This window comes from Miniopterus schreibersii, assembly GCF_964146895.1.
Source record: "Miniopterus schreibersii genome assembly, chromosome: 6".
NCBI classification, from domain to species: Eukaryota; Metazoa; Chordata; class Mammalia; order Chiroptera; family Miniopteridae; genus Miniopterus; species Miniopterus schreibersii.
This window is the reverse complement of record NC_138107.1, coordinates 54,956,628-54,969,974: the sequence shown is the minus strand read 5'-3', so window position 1 is coordinate 54,969,974 and position 13,347 is coordinate 54,956,628. Positions and strand designations below refer to the sequence as shown.

Here is a 13,347-nt window from a genome sequence, read left to right as displayed (position 1 = left end):
CGATAAACTCTATTAATGTAATCTACATTGATAAGTTAAAAAAAAGAAAATCCACAGAATCAAAATAGATTCAGGGCAAGCATTTAAGAAAATTTAACAGCCATTATTAGACAAAAATTTTCCTTAACCTTCTAAAGGGTATCTATAAAAATCTGCAACAAATATTATTTTCAACTGACAAAACCATGAAAGTATTTGCTTTAAAGTCACGATAAAGGCAGCAGGCCAAACACTTTGTCCTGAGCATCTTAAGCAATCAATGCAAGAAGAAAGAGGCGGGGACATGGAAGAAGAGTTGCAATAATTGAGGGAAAAAATCATTCTCCAAGAGAATCTATAGATAAACTCTTAGACCTAATATTCATCAACATCCCTTAATAAGCAAACATCAATACTATTCATATACACCAGCAGCAACCTGTTAGAAAACAATTTTTAAAAAAATTACATTCATCATCACAGCAAAAGCCATGGTGAAATAAACCTAACAAAAGATATACAAAATACTTTTGGAGAAAATTATGAAATGTTGTTGAAAGATATAAAAGAAGACATCATAAATGTTTATGGATGAAAGACTCAGTATCATAAAGATGTCAGTCTCTTCACTCCCACCCCAATTACTCTACATGCTCAGTGTAAGTCTATGAAAAACCCCAAAGTTCCTATCATGGATCTTAGCTGATTCTCCAGTGCATAAGGAAGAGAAAAGAAGAATTTGGATTTTAAAGGAAAAAAGAAGTGATGAATTCATCTTATCTTATAGCAAAAGAAATTAAATCTGTAATAGTAAAACAGTGTAGAGCTGGTCTGAGAATGGATCAAATGAATGCCCAGAAACAGGCCTATAAGTGTTTGATTGACTAGGCATTTAAAATCAGGGAATAAAGGATGGTGTAGTCAATAAAAGGTGCCGGAACAATTGACTATCCCTGTGCGAGAAGAATTAAATTGGATCCCTACATGCTGCCATACACAAAAATAAACTTTATGATTTATAGTGCTTCAGAATGGGAGCTAAAGTACCAAGAACAAAGCTCAGGAAAGTGCAATGTTATGAGATCAAATCTGGAGTCACATTCTCAAACAGGGGTCAATTACCAATTCAGTCTTCAGGAAGTTTTCTATTTTTTTAAACAACTATAGTACCATAGTTCAAGAAAAGTCCAGGCCTCTTGAGAAGGATCATTATGTAAAAACACTGGCAAAGAGCAGTCAGAGAAGAAGAATAAATGCATAATTTAAAGACAGTTCTGAAATTTGATAACTTGCTGTGAGGCAACCTGGATTCAGGTGATCACCGCTTCTGCATTAACATGTGAACATGACTAGTTAATGTGTGAATCAAATAAACTAAACTGCTATTACAAATTTTCAGATCAGACTTTCTCAGCAACGGTTCTCTCCACGCCCCCACCCCCACTTAAAAAAATATATCTTTATTGATTTCAGAGAGAGGAAGGGAGAGGGAGAGAGAGAGATAGAAACATTAACAATGAGAGAGTCGTCATTGATCGGCCGCATCCTGCACGCCCCCAACTGGGAATGGAGCCCGCAACCCGGGCCTGTGCCCTGACCGGGAATCGAACCTCCATCTCCTGGATCCTAGGTCGATGCTCAACCGCTGAGCCACGCTGGCTGGGCACAATGGTCCCCTTTTTGAGTTAAAACCCTTAAGTATTGTTTTCAAGCATATCAGAAAGTTTGCCACGTTTTGTAAAATAGTTCTTTATCTCCAATAAGCTAAGAGAATTCTGTTTGTTTTTGTTTGTTTCATAAGAACACTAGGATAACTCACAAGTCACCCAACAACTAAAGCGGCTTACAATTGATGAGTTTAGAATCACATTAGAAATACATAGGAAATGGAGTCATGAGTTTAAATCATTTAGTGTAAACTTGGACCATTAGACTTACCTTTGCTGCTAGGTGAAGTAAGAAGCAAAAAAGTCCTTGCCAGCCACACACAGGGATATTAAAGGTAACCTGAAATCCAAGCACTGGCGTTTTTGTAAGGCTCCTTTGTTTCCTTAGTCTACCTACCTGAATATCCTGGCGATATTGGTGCAGAGATCCTTGTCACTCATGTACTGTCCCATCACCATGCAGAGCTGGGGAAGGGCGCCCATGCTCAGCAACTTGCATCTTGCTAGGGGTGAATCAACCAAGTTTCTCAATGTAGCAGTCATCTAGGATAAAAGCATGTTTGTGCCATTTTTTAAAAACTGGAAAAATACAGCAACACTAATCAGCACAGCACAGTTCATCCCATAAGTTTCATTACACAGGTTATGCATCTCCCATCAGAGGACATGGGCCTAGGCACAAAGAGAAGAAAAGGAAAACCGAGAAACAAATCCAAAGAAAACCTAGGTTGGTTCCAAAGTAAAGAATGAAATATTCATGTTAATGATCAATTAATATTCCAAAGCCCCAGGGTTACAGAAATCATCTGAGTTTGTCAACAGACGTAAGATCTTCAATGGACTCTGCAACGTGCCACATCAGCTCCACAGAGTAGAAACGTCCTGTCCCATAGTCTTAGAAGTAGCACCAAAGAATGCTGTGGCCAAAGAACATTTAAGACCATTAGTTTCATTCATTCTCTTCTAAGGGGCAAGTATTGATTTCTTGCAGATTTGTCTTATTTTGTGAAAAATGTTCAGGAAAGCTATCTACTTTAGCCTCCATCTCAAAGCGGAGAAGAGAACAACTTAGTAAATCCATAAAACTAGCATTGCTGTTATCTAATAATTTTAATACACACTGTGATCTGTCCTCATAGGATAGGACAGGCGGGCTACTGGTTGAGAGAGTCACTCAGGAGTTGGACGGCCTGGTCAAGTCTGAACCCCACCGCTCACTAGCTTGGGTTAGTTAGTTAACCTCCCAGAGCACATTTTTTCTCATCGGTAAGTGGGGGTGGTGATCACTGCCATGGAGCTGTGAGGATCCGATGAGATGAGACATGGGAATGGCATCGCCAGTGCCGATTACCTAACACCGGCTCAAAAATCCTGGGTCTCATCCCCACCTTTGTTGTGGGGACTTCACATCCAAATACACTGGCCTTAGAGTCAAATGACAGAGTCTCAAGTCCCAGGTCTCCTCCTAGGCATGTGACTGAGGCACTCGCTCTGTCTCAACCCCGTTTCCTCATGCGTGAAAAGGGCGCGACAATCCCTGCTCACTTCGCAGGGTAGCTGTGCATCTCAAATGGAAAACATGGAACCAGGCTCCTGTGCACTGTGAAGAATTTGGTCAATCTAAAGCAGTGATTTCCAACCCTTTTCATCTCATGGCACACATAAACTAATTACTAAAATTCTGAGGCACACCAAAAATTTTACATTTTTTGCTGATCTGACCAAAAAATAGGTATAATTTTGATTCATTCACACTGGACAGCTATTGTTGTGTTAGCTGTTATAATTTTTTTTTTGTTTGACAATCTAAGGGACTCTAAGTGGTCATGACTAATTAGTCAGGTATTGTATGTTTTAAAAATTCTCGAGGCCCACCAGCTGAAAATCGTTGATATAAAGCATCATTATAGCCATAGTTAGTACACTCTAAAAGCAGTTATTAAGTGATATGTATCTTCGACTAGTTTTCTTTTATAACAACAGTAACAAAAAGATTTTGTTAAAATATAACTCTCTTGCCTGGCCGGGCGTGGCTCAGCAGTTGAGCATCGACCTAGGATCCAGGCGATTGGGGTTCGATTCCCGGTCAGGGCACATGCCCGGGTTGCGGGCTCGATCAATGACTCTCTCATCATTGATGTTTCTATCTCTCTCTCTCCCTCTCCTTTCCTCTCTCTGAAATCAATAAAGATATATTTAAAAAAAATTAAAATAAAAAAATAAAATAAAACTATCTTGAAAGCAGAAAAAATAAACATAATGCTTCAAATATATATGTACAAGTCTTTTGTAGTCAATTGTACATGAATTCAGTACATGCTTCCCTAAAAGCTTCAGTATCCGGAACCCTGGAGGAGAAGCGAACTCCGAGAGCATTCCGCTTAACCATGGCTCTGCGACTAGGCTCCTGGGCTGAGGAATGGGCCTTTGCGAAGGCTAACACACCACTCTCCGCATCCCAGGCCTTTCCCGCCCGACAATGGAACAGTCTCGTCATCCGAGCCGGGCTCGACCTGTTCCCCTTCTTCAGAGGCAGCCCAGACACTCCAGCAAGCGCTGCTGGCTTCCGTCCATCCAGGGAGTGACTCGCAGGCGTTCCCACTCAGACACCACAGGGCGCAGGCGGCCCGTGCACCCTGCCCTGGGCCCCGGCGGCCAGAGCGCGTGGGGGCCTGTGGGACACTCGTGCTGACCTGAGCCGCTGTGCACACAGGAACAGCTCCCCGCATCTAACCTCCAGCTGAACGCGCTGTTGGCAGACGGGGCGGTAGTTTTCTTAGAGCTTTTATTTCCTTGTTTCAACCTCAGTTCTTTCTCCATCAACCCTTTTTCTCACCACATTCGAAAAGGCGAAGACAGCTCAAGGGTTTTTTGCGCCTGAAATGCAACTTTTACAAATGGCCCCACTCAAGAGTGGAAGCACAGTCAGATGTGAGGCGTCATCTGATTGTAAACCCCTGTGCGTTTACTGCAGTCTCACACCGTGTGCAAAGCCCATAGTCCAGTCAGATATGACCCCTCAAATAGTTCCATACTTGTCATTGTGATGCTGATGGAATAACACACCTGAAACATACCACACACTTGAAAAATACACAGGAACACCATCGACTCAGCTGCTCAAGTCCCAGACCTCAGAGACATCCCAGGAGTCTGCCTTTCTGTCACCCGAAGCTCTGCTGGCTTTTTGTCCATCGCTCTTAGGATAAGATTCTGTTTCCTGACCATGATTTACAAGGCCCAGTACAACCTGGCTCTTACCAACCCTTCAAACGTCCTCTCATACTATATACAAATTATTTCATATTAGGTTATTTAATATTAGGTCTTATTGTCTGTCTACTCCTCTGTACTAGAAGCATCAGTGAGGGCATATAGCTGTCTGTCTTCTCACCATTGTGCTGCCAGGCACCAATCCAGTGCCTGGCACACAGCGGGTCCTCAATGGGCATTTGTGAATGGAATGAATGGAAAGGTGAATATCTACAAAGGAAAGGCTTGGGTGTAAACAGAAAGGTTAGGATATCAGAAAACCATAGATTAATCAATATTTCTGAGGTAGATGCATTTTAAGATGGTTTTAAAGGAGAAGAGAAATAAAAAAATAATGGATAAAAGGAAAATGGACTTCCTGGAGGGGGACTGGTCCTCGGTGTATGCCCTACACTACATCATTCATGACAGCAGCTCCTTTCTGGGCACCCAATGGCCTTCCTCCTTCCCCTTGTCTCACCCAATTAGTTATCTGGTCTACCTCTTCTTTCCAACACCAGGTTGCTGGTTCAGTTTGAGCTTCATCTCTTTCCTAAACTCTAGAGCTCACTGACAGGGCTCCTTCCAGTCTCCCCCTTGTTGGGTTCATCTCCCCACAGCGTCTCCCTGCTACCAGAGGGTGTATCTCAAGAGCCAACATTCCCTGCTCAAAGACCCCCTCTGACTTCTGGCGGCCTATTGGGCAAAATCCATATCCTAAAGGTGCTTCACTCTCTAAAGTGCAGTTTGCCCCTCCAGGCTCATCTCCTCCTGCTCCCGTGCATTGTTCAGACCTCGTCTGTTCACAATTTCAGCCTTTGGCTAGTCAATTGCCTCTGCCCAGAATGTCTTCCTCCACCACACTCCTGCGCCCTTTCTCCAACCTGCTCACCTCCTGTTCATTTTCCAGACCAACCTCAGGCTCACTTCCCCGCAAAGACGTTTCAGAGGTTGATCACTCCCTCTTCCAGGTTAACACACCATCCTGTCCATGCCCGCAGTGCACCCACCGCAGAATCATAGCTCCTTGTTTCAGGCACCTTCTCTCCCATGATGAGCTCCTCTAGGGTACAAACCGTTTATTGCTCCTCTTTCTACTTGGAGGACAATAAATATGCCCATGAAAAGCTGGCTGGATGAAACACAGAGGGAGAAGGGGGAGAAAGAGGAGAGGAGGTGAAGGACAGAAAGTAGGGGAGGAAGTGAAGGGCAAGGGAGAGGAAAAGGGAGGAGCCTCTGGCAAGAAAGCGCCTGGATTAGCAGAGGCCTGGTGGTAAACCAGAGTTTAACCCCCGAGGGAGGAGGGTTGGGAGGAGGTGACCAGGCATGTGCAACCATGAAGGCCCCCCATTCTGAGATGCTGGCTGTGACCCACCAGTCTCACTGTGGGGGTTGGGGTGGGGTGAATGCTGAGCCCAGTCAAGTGGCTTTTTCTGGGAAAAAGATTCAGTGGGAGGAGAGTCTAGCTAAATACTGTGATAACAGTAGAGGCGAAATCCAAGTCAACCCACTTAACTCTCAACCTCGTTCCAACTTTTAACAGAGATAAATTTGCAGAAATCATTAAACAGTCAAGAGTCATGTGTTCTGTAGCAGTCTTTGTTTTCTTGCCTCCAGGAAACCCACCCATTGGGCCTGCAGGAGATCACCAAAGCCCAAGCTTTATACTTAGAAAAATGTATCCATTTCTTTCTTAACTTACTATTCTAATTTATAGTGCTCCTGACTCTACTTGGTTGTGTACTTGTCCATTTTATTGTATATAATCTTTTAAACCATCTCAAATGCTTTATGAAAAAAAAAAAAAAGAAGAAGAAGTGAAAGTTAGATGCCTACATAGATGCTTGGTTAGCTTCTAAAGGACTTACTGGAACAATTCCCAACCTCTTATGTCATCTCATCAGGAGCAAGAAAACTGAAACACATGAGTTTCAATTCTTATTTTTCCCATCTCCCAATGAGCAACCCCTTGGGACAGCTATACTGAGTCAGAAGGCAACCAGTGGGTAGAAGAAAACAGAGAAAAATGTGGAATTGATCATCCACAAAGAAGATTAATAAAATTTCAAGTGTCCTTGTTTAGTAGAAGTTATTAGATGATGTCTTGGACAAAAGGGGACTTAAGTTTTTGGTAAATATCAAGGAAAAAACATTCCAATGTGATTCTGGTTACTCATCTACTGCTGAGAAATGACTGAGCTACCCTCTACTACTGTGTGGTGCTCACTGTTTCTGAGGCAGCTGTTTCTTTCCATCTTTTCCCAGATTCCTTGATATAGGCGATACTAACCCTCCCCCCCCCAAATCAGAATGTCCAGGTAAAATGCCTGGTGAGTTTGGCAAAGCTCTCCTATCTCACATTGAATTAGTTGAGCCTCAAAGTTCTCGCTGTACAATCAACATCAGCAAATCCATTTTAAAGGGAAAAAATATAGTAAGAAGTGGTTAGGTAATTTAGAGACTCAAACGGCATTTTAACACAGCAAAATTAGAAGGCAAAAGATTTAGCTTCTATTTTTTCAAATCGATTATAGGTACTTAGTTCTCAATTTCAAATTATGTTTTCAACTACTAATTAATTGAAAAGTCCTTTGTAAACACAAGAAATCTTAAAATATAAAGCCTTCCTGATTTAGATCGGTGGACTTACAAATGAAAACACAGGCCCAGCAGGCATGTCCCCATTCCCAGGATTCTCTACACACTGGGTTGGACACAAGGTAGGGAGGGCTGGTCGAACCACCTGAGCTTCCACATACTGCTCATTTCCCCAAGTGCACTGTTTATCTGTCAGAGTCCCAGGTCCCCAAGGAACTCACCAGATTCTTCCTAGGAGACATCCAGCCATTAGAGCTGCCCCAGATCAGAGGAACCTGTGGCTCACAGGCCACCACAGGGCTCCTGATCAGAAGTTCAAAAGGCTCTCTGGCTAGCCCAGGAATTTCACCATCAATCATGACATTGTTTGTTGGAGAAATATTTTCCCTTTAATTGAAACAAACCCAGCTTTCAAAGAAATCTTTGGAACACAATGCACTTGAAAACTATACCATTAATAGTTTGAAAGGTATTTTTCTTCCTTTACTAAAATTAGCATCAAGATTCAGTCTTATTTCTCTTATATTTTGAATGCTATTATGAAAAGGATTTGAGTGCTTGACCTCATTTGCTCCCTAAACCAACCCCGGGAGGTTGACGGAAAGCTATTATGAGCTTCACTTTCCGATGAGGAAACCGAAGCCCAGACCGTTCACCGGCGACCAGGTAGGTGGGCATCCCTGGGTTCCGGCTCCTTGTCTGTTGTCTCCCTCACTCCGTTTGGCTCTCTCTAAAAGCACTGTATTTTCTCAATCATCTGGAATATACATAACTAAACTCCCTCGAGCTTTATCTCAGCTGAACTGCCAACTGCAAAATGCTTCACTTCCCGCCGATGACATGAAAGAATAAAGAGCAGCCAGAGACCACAAACAGTGTCAAACGGCTTAAGAACAAAGCCACATCATTTTCCAACCTCAGCAAAACCATCTCCCTCTATTAATAAAAGCGCATTCATTGTTTGGATTTGTGCCCAGCTGAGACCACACATATGCCAAAACCAGAGCCTCTGTGGTAACCCAAGGAGTTTCATATTGTCTCATATGTGATTAGTACAGTTCTGACTGGGACAAAAGACATCAATGACAAGATGCTGCTATATGCATGAAACCACAAGTACCAACAATTCCTAAGCATTTCACTGGAGTTAAGATATATGCATATGAAAGTAATATTAATTCACAGTCCTCGCTAACGCACGGTGCCGGGCGATGGAGCCTGTTTGGCTCATTCCTTCCTTGGGTGCCCTACGTCAGCAGGGACTGGGCCCGTTCCCCTCAAACCCTCAGGGTCCCACTTTGAGACCCCACTTACCGTTTGCCTATGTTTGTTATTATATATCCACATATCCCCCCTGTCAGTTGCTGTGGTAAAACGAGTAGGTAGCTGATTCTTCCAGGTGTGGCTCTGATATGTATCAGCACAGCCGAAAATCTGAACAACTTATGAACTATACAGGACGCCGATGCAGGAAAATGAGGAAAATGAGCCTGCAAAGGCAAGGCATTAAGAACCCCCGGGCAGCCCTGCCGGCGTGGCTCGGTGCTTGAGCGTCGACCTAGGATCCAGGAGGTCGGGGTTCAATTCCCGGTCTGGGCACATGCACTCAGAGGTCACCGGCTCCATTCCGGGTCAGGGCACATGCCCGGGTTTGGGCTCGATCCCCAGTCAGGGGCGTGCAGGAGGCGGCTGATCAGTGACCATTCTCTCATCATTGATGTTTCTCTCTCTCTCCCTCTCCCTTCCTCTCTCTGAAATCAATAAAAACATATTTTTTTAAAAAGAAGCAGACACAAAAAAGTACACACTGTACGTTCCATTTATATTAAATTCTAGAACAGCAGAGCTTGTCTATGACGAAAGGGATCAGAAAAATGGTTCTTTTTGGTGGGGGTGGGCAGGAGAGTGGGAATTAACTGGCAAGAGGTGGGAGGGAACTTCTGAGAAATCTGCGTCTTGATAGGGGTGTGGATTACATGGCTGTATGCTTTTGTCAAAACTCATCAAACATGTCAGATCTGAGCATTCCACTGTATTGTAATAAATTATATGCCCCAGTGAAAGCAATCAGAAAATAAACGGCCTCATCTGCTGCTTCCTATTCAAGCAAAGTCTTCAAAAGAGATGTTTTAAAAATATTTTTTTCTGTTTAATCGTCAAATCTCCAATAAAGTTATCTGTATGAATTTAAGAAATATAATCATGGGAGTAGTTGCTTCTATTTTATAGGTATGCAGTTTATTTCCTCCAAAAACCAGAGCAAGGCTTCCTCAGACAGAAGTTACTGCCTTGGTCCTGACTCATGGTCTGAAGAGGCAGGCTCCCCACAGTTAGGGTTAAGCCCGAGAACAAGGGTTAACATACTTGCCAGCTCAAGGATGCACCTTATAATAATTACTACCTAAAGTACACACTTATTAATCTTTACATCTTAAAACTATTAAATACAACTAAAGCAAGATTTAAAAGACCCCAATCACCTCGGTACAATCCTTAATTACTATGTAATTTAAATCACTGCTTAATTGAGTCTCTGGACTTCAGTCAAAGGCCTCTCTTAAATCCCTCAAATCCTTGAAGCAGACAATAACTGGATCTGAGAGCTTTGGGGTTCATTATGTACCCAGAATCCTATGCTGCTGATGTCACAAGCCCCTTTCACTTTTAATTTCTCTTCAACGATCTTCTCCACACAGCTTGTCAAAGCCAGAAAAACAAAAAAAGATCCAAGATTTGAAATCCATCTCTAACTCTTTCATCTTAACTTCTTGTATTTATTTATTTTTTTCTTAGAAGTAACTGCTCTTTGAAACTTCAGCTTTTGGTAATTCTGATCTTACTTTATTTAATGAATTTCTTCTGAGTGCGAACTATGTTCTTTAATAGATCATCTCATTTAATTTTCCCAACTACCCTTTAAGCCAGGCATAGCCAGACCTTTAGAAGTGAGGAGAGGGAGGCTCAGAGCGTGAAAGGCACTGCCAGTGTCAGAGCTGAAACTCCAGCTCAGGTTGCAGGCCCCCGAGTCTAGGCACTGGGGCCACTGAGCCCTGTCCCAGCACCGGGTTACACACCAAATGGACCATCAGTGCTTTTAAAGAAGATGCAGGGAAGGAGTGGAACACAAAATACAAAAGTGAGCTCTGGTCAGCCAAAGCAAAGAGTTTTACTGTAGGGCTTAGAAATTTTTAAAAAACTCAACTACATCAAACATCTTACTGAGAAATGTTCATTTAGAGAGCTGGGAGAATATGGCACTGGAGATGTACTGAACAAGGAGGGGAAAGATTCTGATCCGACGAACCCTCTGGGGAGAAGCCGCTGCTTAGAGGCCAGAGAAGTGAAACAGGTGTGAGAGGAGGAAAAGCACACCATGTCATCCGGCTGCTGCAGAACAGTTTTAACTGCAAAAATGTTGTACCTGGAGCAGGGAGAGAGTATATTTATCTAAGGATTGAACTCAAAATCAAGTGGATCTGGCTGTAAAGAAAAAAAAGGTTGGAAATACAAAGAAATAAAAAAAAAATAGGAATGTTCAAGTCAATCTAGGTCTTAATAGTTGCATTGTATACCTATAAATTACCCAACTATAACTATGGATACCTTGAGACTTTCTTCAGTTATAGTAAAGCAACTTTATACATGACGTTCTCAAGAGACAAGAGGACAACTGAGGTGCCAGGGGAATTTGGGGGCAGGGTAGAGACCACACAGACTTTCTGATGGAGGCTACTCCAGACAATTTCCTTGGTTCCTGTTTTGTGCCTTCAGATCGTTGGCCTTTACAAGTCAGAGATGAGCCCTAGCACCTCGTGATAATCCATTCTAGATCAATGAAGACAAATCTCTATTGCCATCGGTCATCTCCTTGGGTCATACAATTTACGACTGACATTAGGGGGCTTTGCTTTTTACCTGGCCTGTGTTTCTCTTTTTTTCAAGTTTCAGAGAGCTCTCTCAAAATTCCAGTATCCTGGAATTTCGTGAAATGCACAGTTTAATCTTCCTCTTGTGATTTTACAGACACACGCATGCCTCTGGTTTTGCCAGGCTGGAAGCATTAATGCCTCCACTGGGTCACAGGGGGTGGCCTCTCCGTCCCCTTGAGCATCAACAATTATCCTCTCAACCTTCTCAAAATGCTATGAGGTATCTGATAGGCAGAACTGAATGCAGCATCGAACATGTGGAGGTGTCATGGTTCCGTAGAAGAAGAAGACATCAGACACTATTATCTGCACAAAAGAATCACCAAAAAGTAAGCCCCTACTGGCAGCTTCCTTGTCTTGCACTATCTTACTCAGCACCTAGAACACGCCTGGCACAGAGCGGCCACTCCACAGACTCTTGTGTCATCAGTGTCTCTTGGTTTCAGACACAGTGATAAACATATATGTATGTGTATATGTAAGAAACAGCACAAAGAAAACCTTCAAAATCACAGCACTTCAGTATTTTTTCCTCTAAGCAACACCAGCTGTGGAGAAACTTTTGTTTCAACTCATTCCTGACCTCTTTCCTTTAGCTCCTTTATAATCAGACTAAAATGTAACAACTGCAGAAACGTGTCTTAATTGGGGCTTGTGTGTGTGAGATCTTAACTGTCCAATCTGTGCGTACCCCTGACACATCCTCCTTCCATCACTTTTTTAGCTTTTGGCCTTTATCAGTTTAATATCTTGTGCACATTCATCTTTCTGCCACTCTAATCTCATTTTCTCCCTCCCACGAACTGACCGCCAATTGCTCCCTGTTGCTTTTAAGTCCACACTCCGCGGCCTGGTATTCAAGACCCAGGGCTGTAGCCTCTGCCTCTCCCCTGCCCGCCTCCCCCACACAGCCTTTCTGGACGTGCCCGCCTGTTCTGCACCCCCAAACACACCTTGCCCCTTTCCCTTTCTCCAAACCCTACACAACCCTCAGGGTCCAGCCTCGGATATCTTCCATTCATTCAGCGGCCTCCGCTCGGACTGCTTTAGGGAGACAGGATGGTTCTAGCCTCCGCCAGATGCTGGAATGGACAGTTTATAACAGGAGGTCCCTAGAGAGTATGCTAAAGCCACTGAGGCCCTCTGGGTCGGAAGATTCATAAAGGATGGGAAGTCCTGGCTGCCCAAAGTGGCCTGCCTTTGTCTTTTCTACCTTGCCATGCTCTCTCTGCCTTTACCTTGCCATGCTCTCTCTGCCTTATAGACATTATTTTACTAGTACAGCCACAGGTAACTTATTTTTTCAATTAAGAAAGTTACCAGGTCCTGAAAGTTGGTATAAACGAATGATTTTGCCCGTGGCCAGGTCTGCTTGGTGGAACTTGCACACGAGCAGGCCGTGAAGGGCGGCCAGCGCCACCCGCGCCCAGGCAGAGCTTTCCCGCGCTCTCCTGGTGAGGCCCCGGGCGGGCCCTTCTCGTGCAGACGCCGCAGAGCAGCCCTCCCGCGGGAGACCTGCAGGGCTCTGGGGGAATGCGCGGCTCCGGGCTCTGCAAATGCAGCGGCCCAGCCGCCACCTCCTGCCCCGTCTGTAAACACGCATAACGCCGTCCCGAGGCTCAGGCAAGCGCCCGGTGGCTGCGGGAGCTCGGGCTCCGCTCTCTCCCGCGGGGTGCGGGGTGCGGCCGCGCTCCAGGGAGGGGCTCGGACCCCCGCAGGCGCAGAGGGCGCTTTGGAGACCACAGGGCGCTGGCGAGAGGCGGCCGCACGGGAGGGAGTCCCGCAGAGCCTCGGCCGCAGCCGCCCAAGGGCACGCGGGCGGCAGGAGGGACGGGGCCGTCCGACTAGGGGTCGCTCTGCACTGGGCGACGCTGGGGCGGGCGGAAAGGACAGGCGAGGAGCAGAGGGGGAGAAACACTGCA

General features: G+C 44.5%; 1 protein-coding gene across 2 annotated transcripts in view; it reads right to left on the bottom strand.

The window, feature by feature from the left end:
* The window catches only part of ARMC2 (armadillo repeat containing 2), an 85,968-nt gene that overhangs the window by 25,072 nt on the left and 47,549 nt on the right, over nt 1-13,347 (bottom strand). For both annotated transcript variants that reach the window (XM_081140242.1, XM_081140241.1), the window contains one exon: nt 2,044-2,189. In XM_081140242.1, the coding sequence (XP_080996368.1) occupies nt 2,044-2,189 (146 nt within the window). The remainder of the gene's footprint in view (nt 1-2,043; nt 2,190-13,347) is intronic.